Source organism: Leguminivora glycinivorella, chromosome 24 (genome assembly GCF_023078275.1).
Source record: "Leguminivora glycinivorella isolate SPB_JAAS2020 chromosome 24, LegGlyc_1.1, whole genome shotgun sequence".
NCBI classification, from domain to species: domain Eukaryota; kingdom Metazoa; phylum Arthropoda; class Insecta; order Lepidoptera; family Tortricidae; genus Leguminivora; species Leguminivora glycinivorella.
In genome coordinates, this window is record NC_062994.1 from 3,966,455 (window position 1) to 3,985,135 (window position 18,681).

The 18,681-nt window shown below is 38.0% G+C and overlaps 2 protein-coding genes across 13 annotated transcripts in view; one reads left to right on the forward strand and one right to left on the reverse strand.

The window, feature by feature from the left end:
* Positions 1–4,383, reverse strand: part of LOC125238607 (PC4 and SFRS1-interacting protein) — a 47,402-nt gene extending 43,019 nt beyond the window's left edge. Inside the window, exons 1-3 of the mRNA XM_048145963.1 lie at positions 4,345–4,383; positions 4,067–4,222; positions 2,809–2,864 (exon numbers count right to left, since the gene is read on the reverse strand). Coding sequence (XP_048001920.1) covers positions 2,809–2,864; positions 4,067–4,153 — 143 coding nt within the window. The 5' untranslated portion in view covers positions 4,154–4,222; positions 4,345–4,383. The remainder of the gene's footprint in view (positions 1–2,808; positions 2,865–4,066; positions 4,223–4,344) is intronic.
* Positions 4,384–4,541: 158 nt separating this feature from the next.
* The window catches only part of LOC125238886 (phosphatidylinositol 4-phosphate 5-kinase type-1 alpha), a 112,853-nt gene continuing 98,713 nt past the window's right edge, over positions 4,542–18,681 (forward strand). For all 12 annotated transcript variants that reach the window (XM_048146367.1, XM_048146370.1, XM_048146368.1 and 9 more), the window contains exons 1-2: positions 4,542–4,828; positions 4,955–4,998. In XM_048146367.1, the coding sequence (XP_048002324.1) occupies positions 4,735–4,828; positions 4,955–4,998 (138 nt within the window). In that variant the 5' untranslated portion in view covers positions 4,542–4,734. The remainder of the gene's footprint in view (positions 4,829–4,954; positions 4,999–18,681) is intronic.

Below are 18,681 nucleotides of genomic sequence, written 5' to 3' on the forward strand. Positions count from 1 at the left end.
AATATTTAATTGGTTATTTAACTTAGTAAACGTAAGTAAAAATGCACAGTTTAGTTATTAGTTACTAGAATGATTTTTATTGAGATGCTATCACAATTATCATCCTCCTTGCGTTATCCCGGCATCGGCATTCGCCACGGCTCATGGGAGCCTGGGGTCCGCTTTGGAAACTACTACCAAGATTTGGCGTAGGCACTAGTTTTATGAAAGCGACTGCCATCTGACCTTCCAACCCGAAGGGTAACTAGGCCTTATTATAATTTAATTATAATATTATAATTTGTTGCAAAACAAATTCACCACAGTACTGGTACCGGTACCATTGTCTATAATAGACATGTCCCATTCCCATCCCTACTGCTAATCATAAAGGCGCGCCATTATTTGAAACGACCAATGGCAGCACCGTGCGCGCCCGCCTCACCCCGCAAGGATTGGTGATTTGCGTCTCGAACAATATCGCTTGCATTTGGCTTCTAGTGGGGTGTTCTGTGGGGTACTCAGACAACGATATATATAATATACAAATACTTATATACATAGAAAACATCCATGACTCAGGAACAAATATCTTTGCTCATCACACAAATAAATGCCCTTACCGGGATTCGAACCCGGGACCGCGGCGCAGCAGGCAGGGTCACTACCGACTGCGCCAGACCGTCAAAATGATAAATAGTTTAGGAAGATAAATAATTGAATGAACATTAGGGACACCTTACAAGATAAACCTAGCCCCAAACTAAGCATAGCTTGTAGGATACATAGAAAACATCTATGACTCAGGAACATATATCTGTGTTCATCACACAAATAAATGCCCTTACCGGGATTCGAACCCAGGACCATCGGCTTAGATGGGAGGGTCACTACCGACTACGCCAGACCGGTCATCCGATATTAACTGGGCATTAAACATTATAACAGGCTAGGTTAAGGGACCATCCACACACAGGCGACGCATGTCCTGAGACGCGGAACGGACGTCAGCGCCACGCCGCCCGAATGTAATTTAAAAACGTCTCCTCAGTACATTTTGTATGGGGAGGACGTAAGACGCGCCCCCAGGCGACGTCCCTTGTGCTTCCTTCCTATACAAAATAAAAAATAAAAATATTTTGTACTGAGGAGACGTTTTTTACTGACGTCCGTGCCGCGTCGTAAGACATGCGTCGCCTGAGTGTGGATAGTCCCTTACACCCTTATTCATAATCATTCACTAAAGTTACCAAGCCAATAAAGCTTGTTTGTCCCTTTCCGTCGTATTGGTGTGATAGAAAGGGACAAACGAACTTTATCGGCTTGATAACTTTAGAGTATGTTTATGAATAAGGGGGTAAGCAGGCCTATGTTACTACCCGCTAGCCGTTCATTGGAATGAACAAGTGGCCGAGGGGCGCCACGCGCCCGCCTGTGTAGTCGCGTGGCACGTACATACTATTCTTCTGAGTTTTACGTAGTAACTTATTGGTATTAGTTAAATAAAGCATAGGTATTTGTCGTTTTGCGGGCAAGTTAGTAACTTACTAATAATCTGTGGGATAAGTGTGTATTGAACTGAATCTTTGCTAGTAGGTACTTTGTGTGCATTAAAAAAAAATTCCAAGTCTATCATCCTGTCCAATGAGATAATTATATATTTAGCACATTATGATTGACTTTTCACAAGTACCCTCGAACAGGTATTTAGAAGCTTGGCGGCATTATGGGAAAACAAAGGCATTGTCATTGAAAACCGAAGATTAACAAATCTTCGCTTCGCCGATGACATTGTCCTGTTTGCCTCATCAGCCCGAGAACTCCAAATAATGCTCCAAGACCTAAGCTCAGCAAGCCTTCAAGTTGGTCTTACAATGAATAGGACCAAAACGCAGATAATGACCAACAGCACAAAACGTAGGGTCGAGGTAGACGGGCAGGCAATAAACTATGTCGACGAGTATCTGTACCTAGGCCAATTAGTTTCCTTCAGCCATAGACAAGAAAAAGAAGTCGAAAGACGGATTCAAAACGCGTGGAGGAGCTATTGGTCTTATGATGAAGGGTGACCTTCCTTTGACCTTGAAACGGAAACTCGTCGACATGTGCATCCTGCCTGTCCTAACCTACGGTGCTCAAACGTGGTCACTCACCGAGGCGCAAAAGACCAAATTGAAGGTTTGTCAAAGAGCTATGGAGCGTAGCATTTTAGGAGTAAAACGGATTGACCGAATCCGAAACTCTACGCTGCGCTCAAAAACACGCATTATTGATGTTGGAGTCAAGACCGCCAAGCTGAAATGGGACTGGGCAGGCCATGTTTGCCGTATGCATCCACAGAGGTGGGCTAAAGTAGCCACAGTATGGATGCCGCAAAACGGACGAGGATCTGGCAGGCCCAGGCGGAGATGGCGGGATGACCTGGACGTGTATCTCAACAACTGGCCGGAGATCGCCCAGAACCGGGACGAGTGGAAATCTAAGGGGGAGGCCTTTGCCCAGCAGTGGGACACAATATAGGCTTGTAATAACAATAATAATAATGATTGAAAAGCCTGAAGAGTTGAGGTTAAAACTAACCTTTTTGTTTACTCAAATCATGGACTAAAATTTTAGAATCTAAAGATTGAAGCATTGTAAATAAAATTATTTTTTTATTTTATTATCATAAATGGGCTTACTCTTGGCCACAGACTAGCCGCTATTCAGATATACTCATTAAAATTCTAAGATTAGGCTACTATTTTATTCCTTTTGAGGTATGTAAACTTAAAAATGGTTACATCACTTTAGGATAGTAATTATAATTAATTTACTAATAATACTTACGTCTCCCCAGTGCCATAGAAGTATACAAAATACTTCTTGCCATTCTGTTTTTGTACCTATAAAAAAAAAAAAACTAAAGTGAGACAAGACAAATCATTTATAATTATCGAATTATGTACTTGTTTGTAGGAAGACTGTATAAACCTTGTGTAGTCCTCCTGTAACCACAGACATAATGTCAGATTAAATAATAAATGTAAGTGTACAGTTAGGTATCATCATCATTGGCACATTGTGGGTTTACAGGGTTCTGCATCTCTGTGTTGATCCTGGCGGAACTAAACTTTCACTGCCGCTTGTCTGGTATTTGCCTCTAGCGAATCCTTTATTACTTTAGACACACGGCCCGACTAATATTACTACTAATATTGGAGTTTTTTTTCCAATGTATACATTTTCATCAAACTTGCTTAATGGGTGAATCAACTTTTTCTTGCTTTTTGCAAGAATTAGCCTTACTTATTATTAGGTCTACTTTTGTGATTTTTAACCTTACCATCGTGAATAAAGATCCTTATTTCACGTATACTAATCAGGGAAAAATTTAAAAACGATTCATTTTTAATTAAAACAATATGTGACCCAGTGGAAGAGACACTTTTTTCATACAAAACTGAGGGACAGCTATGTCCACTGGGTCACTGCTCGAAACAAAGTTATAAAATAGGAAATCCTATAATTACATGTTGTATTGCGTAGCTAGTATATTTGTCTTTAATATAATAAGTATACATTAATTAGACTAAATCCCAATTAAATTTTCTGACCACATGTAGTCGAAGTATGCGAAATTTTGCTGGCAAAGAAAAGTTGATTCACCCTAATAATTTTTTATAAACAGTATAGGTATATACTTTGTGATAACTCTGTGACAGAAATCTTTTTGGAAAATAATATTCTAATAGCCATTTGCGTCAGTAACATTACACTGACCTATAATCGTCTTTATAATAAGAAATAATACAGTTTAATGTATCTAGTTCTGTATACAGAAGCACATCAGTAAGCAAAATTGGAACAGAATGCCCAACTTCTATTGTCAAATTATGTAATTAAAAAGCTAGTTTTCACTGCCAAGTAGGCCTCAAAACGTAGCAAGGCTGCTGTATAGCATAATTATTTACTTAATAGCCCTGTGTCCACGCGTGGGGACGAACATTAACATGTCTTCCCGCCGAAAACTCCACTAGGACTCCATTTCAAAGTCTTTTGTTTTTAAGCACATAATTATATGTGTAAATCAAATTTAAACACTTACTCGAGCCGGCCATGCTGGGTATCCTTTGACTTTGGCGAATATAAAGTCGCCAGACTTGTATTCTCTTACTTTCTTGCCCATTTTCATAAAAACAACGCCGTCAATCGGTAAATATATTCGCCGATTATAATATTAGCTACAGCCGCACGACGCTATCTGAAATAACGTATTAATCAATGTGAGTTTATAAACCTTGACCAGGGAGCGCGTACTCACAAAATCAAGATGAATTTCTTTGAGAATCAAAACAGACGCCAAGATAAGAATAAGAAAATAACCTTAAAAAATCTCTCCGCGGCAAAGGAATGACGGAAAAGAAACAAACATGGCGTTCACCGATATCAGAGTTGCCAGTTTCAAAAAATGAAATAACTCAACACAAAAAAACCGTCAACTTTTTTTGGTAAATATCGATTGACAACACTATGTCAAGAACTCTACAGTCTATGGTATTTTTTTTAAGTCCGGCAACCCAGTTAAATATGAACGGTCGTGTCAGTCGGATGTAACTGGGCGAGTTTTTTCGCGTAAACTAATTGATTTTTTCTAATTAAATTACTGTGAATCGTTGTGTTAGTAATGCAAGTGTGATGTGAGCCATGATAAATTATATTGTGCAAAGATTGACTATAGTGACTTCAAAATAGGGGTGTAACAGTGGAACAAAAATGGCTTCGGGCGACACGGATCATATAGAAGTGATGGAATCCGGGATAAAAAAGTCTGAAATAGTAGCCCAGCCGTCGGGGTCGGAAGATGATGGTACATAATTTCTAAATCTAATAATACTATGCTTAATCCTGTTCGATCGCTCTGTTGAAGTGCAGTGTAGTTTGTGTATAGTGGAGAATTCAGTGTCCTTATTTCCTGTTGTATTTTGCATTTCAGATCGCGACAGGGTGTCGTTGGCTGAAAAAATGGTGCCCTACGACGTGAGTATTGCATATATTTGTATAGTTACGTATATTTTCATTCATAAGTGAGTGAGAGAGATGTTGAGAGAAAGTGAGGTGGTGTAGCTAGTAATTTACATAATTGGGGCATTTTTCATTAATAACCGTCTGTTAAATATTATTTAAATGATTTGTTATTCTAATATTACTATCTTTTACCCGCGACTTGTCACTCCATCCCCTCAAGTCCCTCAACTATCTCCATATAAAAAATCACGTCAATTCGTCGCTCCTTTTTGCCGTGAAAGACGGAGAAAAACAGGCACACACACTTTCCCATTTATAATATTAGTATGGGTTCTGTCACAACAACAGTAACAGACTAAAACAGAAATAGATTTTCCTTTTACCAAATAGAGGCATCATTAAATCATATATCTAATAAAATTATTTTCCAACAATCTTTGTATAAAAGTAGTAGTACGTAATAGTAGTAGTAGTAGCTTTATTGTACAATTAATAACAAAAAACACAGTAATTACAGTAAAGAACAGTACAAAGGCGAACTTATCCCTTTGAGGGATTTCTTCCAGTTAACCTTTGAGTGAATGAGAGGATAAAAGAGATGAGGGTGACAAATGCAGCAACATGTACAACAAGGTACCAGAAAGACAAATAATTAAATAAATACACACATAATAAAAGTTGTAGTTTAGTGTGCAGTATTTCTCAGAAGTGTGACACACAGATCTCATATTTATCAGGATGAACACAAACAAATTACTCATTACTTAATTGATATGTACACAGGAGTGAATGATTCACAGTTTTACTAGACTTGTATTGACAGGGATATTGACTGACAAATAGGTAATCATAGTTTTATTTTGAATATTACTGCAAACTTTGACCAGACCAAGATTTTATAGTGCTATGAACACATACTACAAGTAATGATAAGTTTTGTTTTCACTATCAGATCACAATTAATTAAAAAGAAATGTTGATTATAAAGGTTATACTACAATCATTGGACCATTAAATTTATGTTTTGAATAACTCAAAGAGAATACTACAAGTAATGATAAGTTTTGTTTTAACTATCAGATCACAATTAATTAAAAAGAAATGTTGATTATAAAGGTTATACTACAATCATTGGACCATTAAATTTATGTTTTGAATAACTCAAAGAGAGCAAGAATTAAGACACTAGTTTCTTAGAGAAATTAAATGTGATTGACCTTAAAGAACCATTCCTTAAGTTATTAGAAATCAATAAAAACACATTGTATATGTCTTTAGTATACCTAATAAATATTTAAAAAATTGCACTTCTAACAATCTAAGCGTTGATAAAAAACCATACACAATTATGTGTAACAATATGTTGATAAGACTATTTTTACCTCTTTGCTTACATACCTATTTAATTTACATAAAAAGTAACTAAATATTTTTCTACTGTTATAGTCATGGATCGGAATTTCCGCAAGATATTTACCTAACATGCCAAAAACCCAGCAAACATTTTGGGCAAACATAAAGCACGCTTCTAAATTAAATTATTTTAAATAATACAAGTTCTGCATTTTAGGGATTAATACACAAACATGTTTTGTTCCTGACTACATTTTGGCAAGCATTTACTTTTTATGCAAATGTAGGTAACAATCTGTATTAGGTATGTCATAACTATGTTTTTTTAACATTACCACAGAGTAAATAATAGTACAAGTGCAGAAAGCTCACTCCTTTGATATCCACAAAATGCCGCCATTCTAAATTCTTACCTATATTAACAAACGGACCTCACGCGAGCAGCTGACATTGAATTCTATTGCGCCGCGCGCAGGTCGTCACTACTGAATGGGCCTCGAACTCGCGGCCCCTGGCACTTGTAGCGCAGCGATAGAATCGCGGAGTGAGCCGCACCTGACATTACTAGACTGAGTATTGAGTTGAGGTAATGTTTTGTTGTCATCTAAGAAAATGAATATGGATAAATAGAATATTTTGTAGATTCTAAAAACCTTGATGTAGAGAAACATCAAGAAAAAAACATAGTGAACATGCAAATTGAAATGCAACAGGTACTGTTTACAAACACAATAGTGAGAAACTTCATACAATAGTTTTAGATGTCTTATCTGTCATAATTCTTAAATCCTACATACAATATGATGACATCAATCCGTTAACAACCATGGCCCATTCACTGCATGCAAGCTTAATACTGAATGAGATTCCCGGTAACCTTCATATCAAGAGTGAACAGGCATCTTCTGGGCGAGCTCACTCCATCGTAGGCCACGTCTTTGCCTTTGGCTAGTCTGTGGTCAAGAGTAAGCCCATTTATAATAATTAAAAAAAAAATATTAAGAAATTCATTAGATTTGTGTACTTAAAGTTATACGGAGTATACCCTTTTTACCCGTTAAACTATCCTACATTGTTTGTATTAGGCATGGTAGGATACAATAAACTAGAAGTTAGACGGGAACTAGGACTGTCTTTGTATATATTTAAGTTGGTACGAGGCAAGTTGTGCAATCCTGGAGTCCTGGCAGAGGTGCGTTTAAACGTACCTGATCGGTATGTGTGGCGGCGGCGGCGGCCGACCCTGCTGGCCGAGCCGCGCGCTCGAACGCAACTCCTTCGCCAGGCCCTTTTCACGCGCGCACTCCGGATTATCAATCAAGTAGCGATCGAGTTAGATATATTCTCTTGTTCTCTGAACGAATTCACAAAGGCTACGCTATATGTTTTGTGCTACGGCAATGTATAAAATGTTGTGTAAATTTCCATACTATCTTATTAGGATGCCCTGTTATTGATAGTTTATGTGTATGTAATAAATAAATTAAATAAATAAAATTGTAATATAAGTGTTACATAAGCCAAAGTGCGTTTTCACATTATTTGACCCAATATTGGATGTCGGAAGGATTTCAAAGCAAAAATCAAAGATGGCGGCTTAAATATATGGGATATCGGTCCTACATCCGATATCGAATCATATTATGTGAAAGCGCACTAATTCATGGGAATGATTTTCACTGATCTATCTACTATCTTTACTTTAGGCAAAATTCAAAATTCAAAATATTTATTCAGCTAATAGGCCACAGGGGCACTTTTGCACGTCACATACATTTTACAATAATTTTTATATTTGAATTTAAATTACACAATTGATACAATACTAATTTTACCTAATGTATACGCTACTACAATTTATTAGAGATGTATAAGGTCTCTTCAAGTCAAATTTAAACTAAAACTACACGTAATATAAAAAAAAAGTACAGACAGACATAAAAATCAGTCTAAAATTACTTTAGAGGTACAAATGACTCTAAATGTCACAACTTAAGATAACATGTATAGTATACTTAATCTTTTTATCCTCAGAGGTGTATAGGGTAAGGCATAAACAAATTTAATTTAGCTCACTGAATGAATCTATAAGCGGCAGGTACCCAACTGGTTATGGTAATTACTAATTACTGTGAATGTCTAATTTCAGCAGTATTGTGACTTTAATCACATATTAATTAACTATGCCTATGACTATTTTGCAATTGTAAGAAATCATTGTAGATGCTGAGGTGGGCTGCTGCTATATCCTGGTGACTGCTTGTCATCAGGCCTAATACTTTAATAACCTAACCACAAAATTAAAATTTTGAAAAAACCCCCGACCCCGACCCGACATAGTGGACCGATTTTCATGAAACATGGCTAAGAACACTCCCGACTAACACAGCTTTCAGACAAAAAAAACTAAATCTAAATCTGTTCATCCGTTCGGGAGCTACGATGCCACAGACAGACACACACACAGACAGACAAACAGACAGACAGACAGACAGACAGACAGACACGTCAAACTTATAACACCCCTTCGTTTTTGCGTCGAGGGTTAAAAATATATGATTATGGAAATGTAGTGCCTGTAATATGTTATTCAATCAATTCAGTCAATTATAAAAATTATTATTCAATTCTCATCTCCATGTATAGAATTATATTAAGACTAATTTTACTTTACTTTACTTTTAGTTTACTAAGTAGTCCTTAAGATTATTGCCATGCCCTAACAGGGTATCATGTACCTACCTTATAATATTTGAATACCATCCTATGTAAAATGAACATGATTGCAATAAAGAATGATATGATGTTGTTCTCTAGCAAAATGCACCACTTTGATGCTTGACTGGTTATTCTTAGGAAAGTTATGAAAATACGAGTACATTTCGTCGTTATGGTAACGACAAAGAAATTGTGAGAACGACACATATCCTATAAGAATCCTAACGTAGCGTATAAACGTAGATGTTACATGCGCGCTGCGTTAGTGTTTAAGAGGATACGGTAGCGAAAATGCTAAAATGGAAAGGACCCTTTCAACTTATGAATTTTAGTTAAATATACAAGTGTTATTAACTAGATTTATCGAAAAAAAATCGTCCATTAAGAAAAACTCAGTCAAAAGATATTTCAAAAAAATCTTTAAAATCGAGGTTCCGCTCTCGACTCTTTCCTCCTTCAAAACTTAATCAATCGGAACGAAATTTGAGAATCTGAATAACAATGAAACTATGTCGGACCGTTTAGCTTTTTTGGTTAATTGTTACCAATCTTGAGTATCACACCTTTTTTTGCGCCACAATGAAAAAGGCCGTTTTTGGAAATTTTTGATTGGCTCTAGAGTCTTTAAAAAGCAGAATATCAAAAAAATCAAAACGGTCGGACACAGATAAAAATAATAACAATCTGTGTTGAAAGAATCATTGCTCTATCTTCAAAAACCAGGGAGGAAATAGTCGAGAGCGTTTGTATGGAGAACTGACCCCTACCGTATCGTCTTAAAAACTACAATATACTCTTACTTTGAAAAAGCTTCAACAAAAGCCGAAAATCGGTCGGCGAATCTTCCAGACAACCTTTGGTTAGTTGATCGGTACCGACTTTTAACTCTGACATCTTCTAAAAAACAAAAACTCCTTTACCCATATTGTGTCTCGTATCCCACAGTAATCGGGCCCTTCAGACAGTGTCTGCCCTAATTCGGATGTCATTGAACTTGTGACTCACTGCGTCTGTGTATATTAGAGATACAGAGGAGACACTGTGAAGAAAAAACGCTTTGTGCAAGAAGCCGATTATTTTCATTCAACGTATAAATTTACAATTTCTATGTACAGTCAACCCTAGGCCACTCTACAACCATGTCAAAATGACAAGTAGTAAGAGATTTCTTACAATCTGATTTATAACGTCACTCTGACATAGTTCTACAGTGGCCTAGGGTTCCAATTGGTAGCTCACTGTACAGAGCTGCAAAAGTGATTGGCGAAATTATTAATGAATTCATTTATAATTTCTGCAGCAATGCAATTTTGCAGCTTTGCCTTTATTTAAGGAAATAGTAGAAGTTTTAGCCATAGTTAAGCTTAGTTTACCCTTTGGGTTGGAAGGTCAGGCGGCAGTTGCTTTCCTAAAAACTAGTGTATACAATTCAATACAAAGCAAACAATACAAACAAATGGTTAAAAAAAACAGTATAAATAATGTTTACCATGAAATGGTCCTGCCTCAGCATATTGCTAACCATAAGGTCAGCGCTGCGCTGGTCTTCCGGCGTATACGTCAGTTCCTTGCTTGGAATAGTTGCCATTAAAGCGGATTGGGATATCCTGGGGGATATCATCAGCTATGGCAAAATGCCGGGAGGACATCATCATCATTTCAGTCCTTTATCGCCTACTGCTGAGCCTCTCTTCTAGTACACCATTTGTCCCGGTCCTGAGCTAATCTCGTCCAGTTGTGATCCGCAACCTTGGGGACCATCTCCACTCAGGCGACGCATGTCCTGAGACGCGGAAAGAACGTCAGCGCCACGCCGCCCGAATGTAATTTAAAAAACGTCTCCTCAGTACATTTTGTATAGTAAGGACGTAAGACGCGCCCCCAGGCGACGCGTCGCTTGCCGCGCACCGCGCCGCCTGGGGCGCGCCAAGGGACGTCCCTTGCGCGTCCTTCCTATACAAAATGTTCTGAGGAGACGTTTTTTAAATTACATTCGGGCGGCGTGGCGCTGACGTCCGTTCCGCGTCTCAGGACATGCGTCGCCTGAGTGGGGATGGTCCCTTGCGGATGTTGTCGACCCAACGAGCGAAAAAGGACTTAGTAAGTGTAAAGCGTTTAAAATTATGCGTTTATTATGTACGGAGTGAAGAGTGAACCCTCTGCTCTTACTTTATCCACATATGCATAAGTGGCATGATTTAATGTGACCATTGTGCACCGAGTTGAATGTATCTTACGTTTCAATATAATTCTCGTTGTATTTAGAGTCAAATATGTTGACCCTAATCTAGCTACATCCTGTATGCTTTATCATAATACAATTTTGAGACAAGATTGGTAAAAATGGAGTACAGAAATCTCAGACATATCAGAAAGAATAAAAATGATTCACCATTTATCTCTTTTCTACACTAGAGGGAATTGTTAAAATCATCTCAATACCTAAGTATTAAATACTATTATAAATAAATAAATAAATATTGGGGACACCTTACACAGATCAACCTAGCCCCAAACTAAGCAAAGCTTGTACTATGGGTGCTAAGCGACGATATACATACTTAAATAGATAAATATATACATAGAAAACATCCATGACTCAGGAATAAATATCTGTGCCACAGATTAATAATAAGTTACTAACGTAACAGATACTTCACTTCCCTGCAAACGACAAATACCTACGCTTTATTTACCTAAACTTTCCAGCGGTCAAGAAAAATGAACTTAACGGCTTTGATTCAACGGAGCGTTTCAAGCGCACAACGCGCGACGACTGCGGCCGGTGTGATAATACGTTAGGGTCGGCCCTCTGCCACTTGTTACGCCGGCGGAACGGCTAGCGTGTAGGTACTTAACGAGCGACCGCGAACGAGTGACGGGGGCCTGTCTGTGCTCATCACATAAATAAATGCCCTTACCGGGATTCGAACCCAGGGCCGCGGCTTAGCAGGCAGGGACACTACCGACTGAGCCAGGCCGGTCGTATTAAAGTACTGGTAAAAGAAAAGTATTAGTGGGTAATTAAAACTTGTATTATTTTTTTACCGATAAACTTGTTCCTCATATTAGCATATTTCCACCCACCGATCACCATTCTAGATCACAATATCGCTAGAAATATCCACTGTGTCACAGTTCGGTGACCTAAAGTGGAGTTAGGCGTGGGTTTTAGGTAGGTCGGGGTCAATGGTACAGCGTTCGTGTAATTACTACAACTATTAGGGTGTTTAATGATGCCAAATATAATAACTATCACTGACTGTATACTAGCCTTCACCCGCCTGTGTCGTGTAGGACTTGTAAAATCTCATACGTGCCCAAAATCATGGGTTTAAAGTTAGATAGAGCAGAAAAATAATGATAAATGATTATCTATAAATAAGGGATATTACACAAAACTTCACAGGAACAAACTGTGTGTGTGTGTGATGTCACAGTTTCGTTTTCTTTCAACCCCTTATTTGCCAAGAGTGGCACTGAAGCTTTAGTAGTTCATGTGTTCTGCCTACCCCTTTATGGGATACAGGCGTGATTGTATGTATGTATGTACACAAAACTTTGATCAGAGGGAGCGACGATGATGCAGGATGTCCTACCTTTGTCCGACTTGTGAATTCGCATGTAAGTGTGACAGGGAAGCAACACGTCAAACGTGATTCGTAGGCCCTCTAAAAGGTAAACAAACAACATTGATACATCAATGTCATAGAAAAAAAAAACAAAAAACTGTTTAAGGCACTGTACACCGTGTTTTTTTCGTTTTCCGTTAAATTCGATTGTTAGGTTCATTATCAGGATCAGGAACCACCCTGTATATCACTCTTAGTTAAATTCCAAAAAAATATTTTTCATACAGTATAATAAATGAATTAGTGTGAGAGACCCTTAAGAATAATATTCAAGTTAGTGACAAGTGATGTCATAAAATAAAATAAAATAAAAATAAAATAAAATAAAATAAATATGGAGCATGTAGGGTCATTATTTGGGCACTGTATTGTTATGTGCGAATTTAAGATTAGGCGGGACAAACTTAAGCCCCATACTGCACTGCATAGGCCCCTTAATGACATAAATTTTTCACTTTTTGACAATGACTTGCGTAGTGTGAGGTGGGATCGGATTTCTGCTTTATCGGATGTTAATGATCAGGTGGACGTATTGACCAAGCACATAGTATATTTATTTGACCTGCATGCGCCCGTAAAAACATCTATAATAAGGGGTCCTTCATATCCATGGATCACCGACACAGTGAAACTTATGATGCGTATGCGTGATCAAGCTGCCTCAGAGTATCATAAAACAGGTCATGACAGTAAAAGGCTTTATTATAAGGATCTAAAATCAGTAGTAAATAAGGCTATATACAACGAAAAGTCTGCTTTCTTTAACCATAACATTAATAATAAAATAAAAGAGCCAAAAGCACTTTGGAAAAATCTTAAGTCTACCATTCTACCCAAGGATACCAAAGAATTGCCATCTACTTTCAGCGATCCTGATATCATAAATAACCACTTTTTAAATTTACCTGTTACTTCACAGGTGACGATTTCCCAGTTAACATATTTTGAGTTTTACAGGTACCACCAGTCTGTGTTTCACATCGAACTAATTACCCCAGATGCGTTACTAAAAATTGTCTCAACACTTAAGTCAAATGCAGAAGGGCATGATCTAATTAATTTAAAAATGCTTTTGATGACATTTCCTGGTACTTTGGATCTGCTGACTAATATTATAAATACCTCAATTTCAACCTCCACCTTTCCTGATATCTGGAAAGTAGCCATCGTTCGACCGCTACCAAAAAATACTAACCCTTCTCAATTAAAGGACCTTAGGCCCATAAGCATATTACCTTGCATATCGAAAATAATAGAAAAGATAGTGTGTACACAGTTAAGTGCTTACATTGAAAAAAACGCCATCTTACCAGATGTACAATCGGGATTCAGAAAGGGGCGCAGTACTGTGACGGCCCTGCTTGACGTGACAGATAATATACTTGGCTCACAAGACAAAGGCATGTGCACACTGCTTGTTTTGCTGGATTTTTCTCGAGCTTTTGATTGCATTAATATAAATCTTCTACTTTCTAAGCTAAGTTACTATGGGTTCGACAATAGTGCAGTGCGTTGGTTTCACAGCTATCTGAATGAGCGGTATCAATATGTAAAGCTGTGTTCCAGTGATGGAACCTCTAAACTCTCAAGTAAAGCGGCCCTCCAGAGAGGTGTTCCACAGGGATCGATACTCGGTCCAATCTTATTCATATTGTATACAGCGGACATCAGAACACGCATCTCGTACTGCAAGTATCATATTTATGCGGATGACATCCAAATATATATATCTTGTAAACCTACTGAAATTGACAATGCAATTGAAAAGCTTAACATTGACTTAGCGAACATAGCGTCCTGGGCTTGTGACAACAGTTTAATGCTAAATCCATCTAAATCAAAATATCTTATCTTTGGCACCGAAAGTCAGTTGAAAAGCATCGGAGCAGTTAGAGATGTGTTGCTATCAGGTGAACCAATTGAAAGAGTATTTGAAGCACGTAATCTAGGCTTAATTATGGACTGCAAACTTAGGTTCGAGAAACATGTTGCTGAATGCGTTAGAAACTGTTTTTATAGGCTCAGGGTATTATATAACATACGACCTTTTCTTAAAGAAACCTTACGCATACAGTTAATTGAGGCACTTGTTTTGACAAAATTAAATTATATGGATATAGTGTATGGTCCACGACTACTAGAAAGGACAAGGCGTCTTATTCAGCGCGTACAAAATGCTTGTGCCCGTTTTTGTTTCGACATTCCACCTAGAGGCCATGTTACACCATTTCTGAATCAGCATAGTCTTCTTAAAATGCTTCATCGACGGAAATTACACCTGGCATGTCTTCTTTTTGGTATTATCAAGCACAAATCTCCTTCATATCTGTTCGAGAAGTTGTCGTGGAAGTCCACCCGCAGCTCACTTGGGGCGCGTAATTGTAGTGTACAGTTAGTGACACCTCGACATTCTTCGGCAGCCTTTCGTGGGAGCTTCCGGTACATGGCAACCAAGTGCTGGAACAATATTCCACCACCTCTCAGGAACCTGCAAAATTTATCAAGTTTCAAAACTAAACTCAAATTACTCACACTTCAACACCAGCGGCAACAGGAAGCTTTGAAATATGACACCAGTTTCTGTTAATTTAGTGTAGCATATGCGTATGCTAGACATGTTTGCATCTTCACCAATAATCAAGTTATAATAATAAACTTACCCGTTTTTACTGTCCTATCTTCATAACAACTGAATGTTTATTTTATTTTATTCACATTAAACTTTAATCTATTGTATTTTGTCATGTCATCCAGCTGTACGCGTTTACATGTAGCTGTTTTTCTTTATATTTCCATGTGTAAGAATGTAAATTTATCCAGGCCCATTTCATAGTTAGTTGTAGAAAGAAACTCACTTTAACGGTAAATTAACATAGTTCTCTGGGTTCTTCTTTTGGAAATATTTGTAACACACGACTAATTATGTAGCACTTTAATATTATTTGTTAGTTTTAATGTTAAAATGTAGGTATATGAGTGAAATGTTTCAATTTTGTTATTTCGAACTCATTGGCACGCTGTGCGATCTGACCGGCCATTTTATTAATTATTTATTGTGTCATTATGAATACCTGTCCGCAGTCCAGATGGCGCTGATCACCGCCTCGCAACTGTGGGCGCGTTCAGATATCTCGGAAGGGCAGGCCGTACAGCTGCGTTCGTGGCCCACAAACCGGTCTCGCCGGAAGATCAGCGCTGGCCCCTGGTCAGCATTTATGCTGAGGCGGGACCATTTCGTGGTAAACCAGAAATACTTTTTTTTTTTCTTCTCTTTTGTAATGATGAAATTACTTATGTAAATAATTGTGGTTACCATGAATAAAACTATTGAATCTGAATCTGAATCTGAATAACTAATAACATTGGGAAGTGGTAAAGGCTGTCACACACATGTTCACTTGTTCAGTAATTATTTTTATTTTTTTAATAACTCGATAACCGTAAATGTATATCAATCAATCAATTATTTCAATCAATATCGTCGCTTAGCACCCATAGTACAAGCTTTGCTTAGTTTGGGGCTAAGTTGATCTGTTTTACGTAAATCAGGAACAAACATTAATACAATATCTAGTTAAACACAAACTTATTCATGTTTATAGTTTCAAGGCTTTTAACGTTTATAGTTTCGTGTTATGTTTATGTCGAAATAAATAATAAAGACTGCCGTAAACTACTTTTAACTATCATAACATTTTGAAAAAACCCCCGACCGCGACATAGTGGACCGATTTTCACAAAACATGGCTAATAACACTCCCGACTAACTCAGCTTTCAAACAAAAAAACTAAATCGAAATCGGTTCATCCGTTCGGGGGCTACGATTCCACAGACAGACACACACACAGATAGACCGACAGACAGACACACACACAGACAGACACGTCAAACTTATAACACCCCGTCGTTTTTGGGTCGGGGGTTAAAAATATAAAAGACTAATGTTCGAGAAAATTATACATCTTTTCTCTTCAATGTAATGTTAGATGATATTTCTTTTTAAGCTATAAAAATACAATTATTTTGGCAATTAGTATGGGCCAAATTGTCAAACAAAGCTGAGGCCCAAAACTTTGTCGAGAGGTGGCAGTTTATGCACTGTGACACATTTTACTTTGGACATCAATTCTCTTTAATAATCGATCCTCTTTGACTGAACGTAGTAAGTTAATTAACGCATAATGAAATGACCTTGTACGTTATTAATGAAGCAAGAATGTATAAAATATAAAAAACGAATCGAGATGAGTGACTCACACAACAAATATGGCCGTGATGCGTGATTGTAATGTTTTTGCCGTCCTGATAACACTGATAAAAACTGCTGGAAAACTGTTATTTTTATTATACACGTTTAGGCACTGTTTACAGTTATATAAACATGTGTAGTAAGCAACTATACGCTGTATTAAAAAAACAAGTAATCTGTACATTTTCGGGTAGTTACAGTCGAGTTCATAAATATGTGTACATTTCTTCACCTTAATTCGTTGCAATAAGGTGAAAAAATGTACACATATTTATGAACTCGACTGTACAACATTTGACGCCCGAATTGACCTAGTCGGTAGTAACCCTGCCTGCTAGAAGCCGCGGCCCTGTGTTCGAATCCCGGTAAGGGCATTTATTTGTGTGAGAACCAACCAAAAAAAAATGTGTGTTAGGGCTAGGCGACGCGTCGCGTCGCCTGGGGAGCGTCTTACGTTACGTCCTTCCTGTACAAAATGTACTGAGGAGACGTTTTTTAAATTACATACGGGATGGCGCGACGCTGACGTCCGTTCCGCGTCTCAGGACATGCGTCGCCTGTGTGTGGATGGTCCCTAACTGTTAGTGAACGCGTTTTTGTAACCAATGTTACCAGTTCGATTGACTTATTGATCACCTGGATACGTGAGCGTGTTGGTTTTATACGTAACTTGTTAAACTATTCATGATAACCGAAATAGACTTGACCATTGTATTGTGGCAGTCATACGACGAACTTTGCTAAGACTAGTAGTACATGTTATAAAAAACTATGTGCCGTAATTGTATGTGAAGTAGTGCAAGTGTTATTAGTAAAAAAAAACTACATAAATAGACGGTCAACCAAAATCTTGGCAAGTTGGCACTAAATCATATAAGGTGTACTAGGGTAATTCCGAACGTCGAAAACCGTCGGCAAATTCCGAAAAGGGACCCTTATTACTATGGAATCACGGGTTATTATCATTTGAATTTCGGAATTTTCCGACGGTTTTCGACGTTCGGAATTACCCGAGTACACCTTATCAGTCATTTATCGCCGACTGTACCTTTCTTTCAACAGTCATCTACTGCTCTCCTAGACGTTTCTAAAGACCCCTCGATGGGGGTACGACGTTTCATAACAAAATTCCTATGACCACCTTTCTGCTCCATCATCAGATCAGCTTCATGATACCATAATATTGCATTGTCACGTGATTTACATATGTATGCAAAATTTCAGGTCAATCGGTAACCGGGATTTGGGTCAAATTTAGCTTCTACGTTTTGACGCACACTAACATACTAACAAGGCAAGTTGAATAAAAGCTTGTAAAAAGGCGGAAAATTTGAAAACTCTATGGCTTAGCGGCCAAATTGTGTTGATGAAACGCGTGCCTTCCTAAACCTTGACGTTGGCGGAATCATCGACGAGCCATCACACTTAAAAATTGATTGAAATGTAGGGGCGAAGGTTTAATTCTCCTATAATATTTGAATTCCAGTAGTCTCTTTCCAGGCGCGACAGGACAAAGAGGTCCAGAGACGCACTGAAAACGCCTGGAAGAGCAACTGGTCGATGAAGCACTTGATGAAGGGAGACCTACCTCTGTTACTCAAACGTAGGCTCATGGACATGTGCGTACTTCCAGTTCTCACCTACGGTGCTCAGACTTGGTCTTTGACAAAAGCTCAGCAGTCCAAACTCGGGGTTTGCCAAAGAGCTATGGAGCGCAGCATATTAGGTGTAAAGTTAAGGGA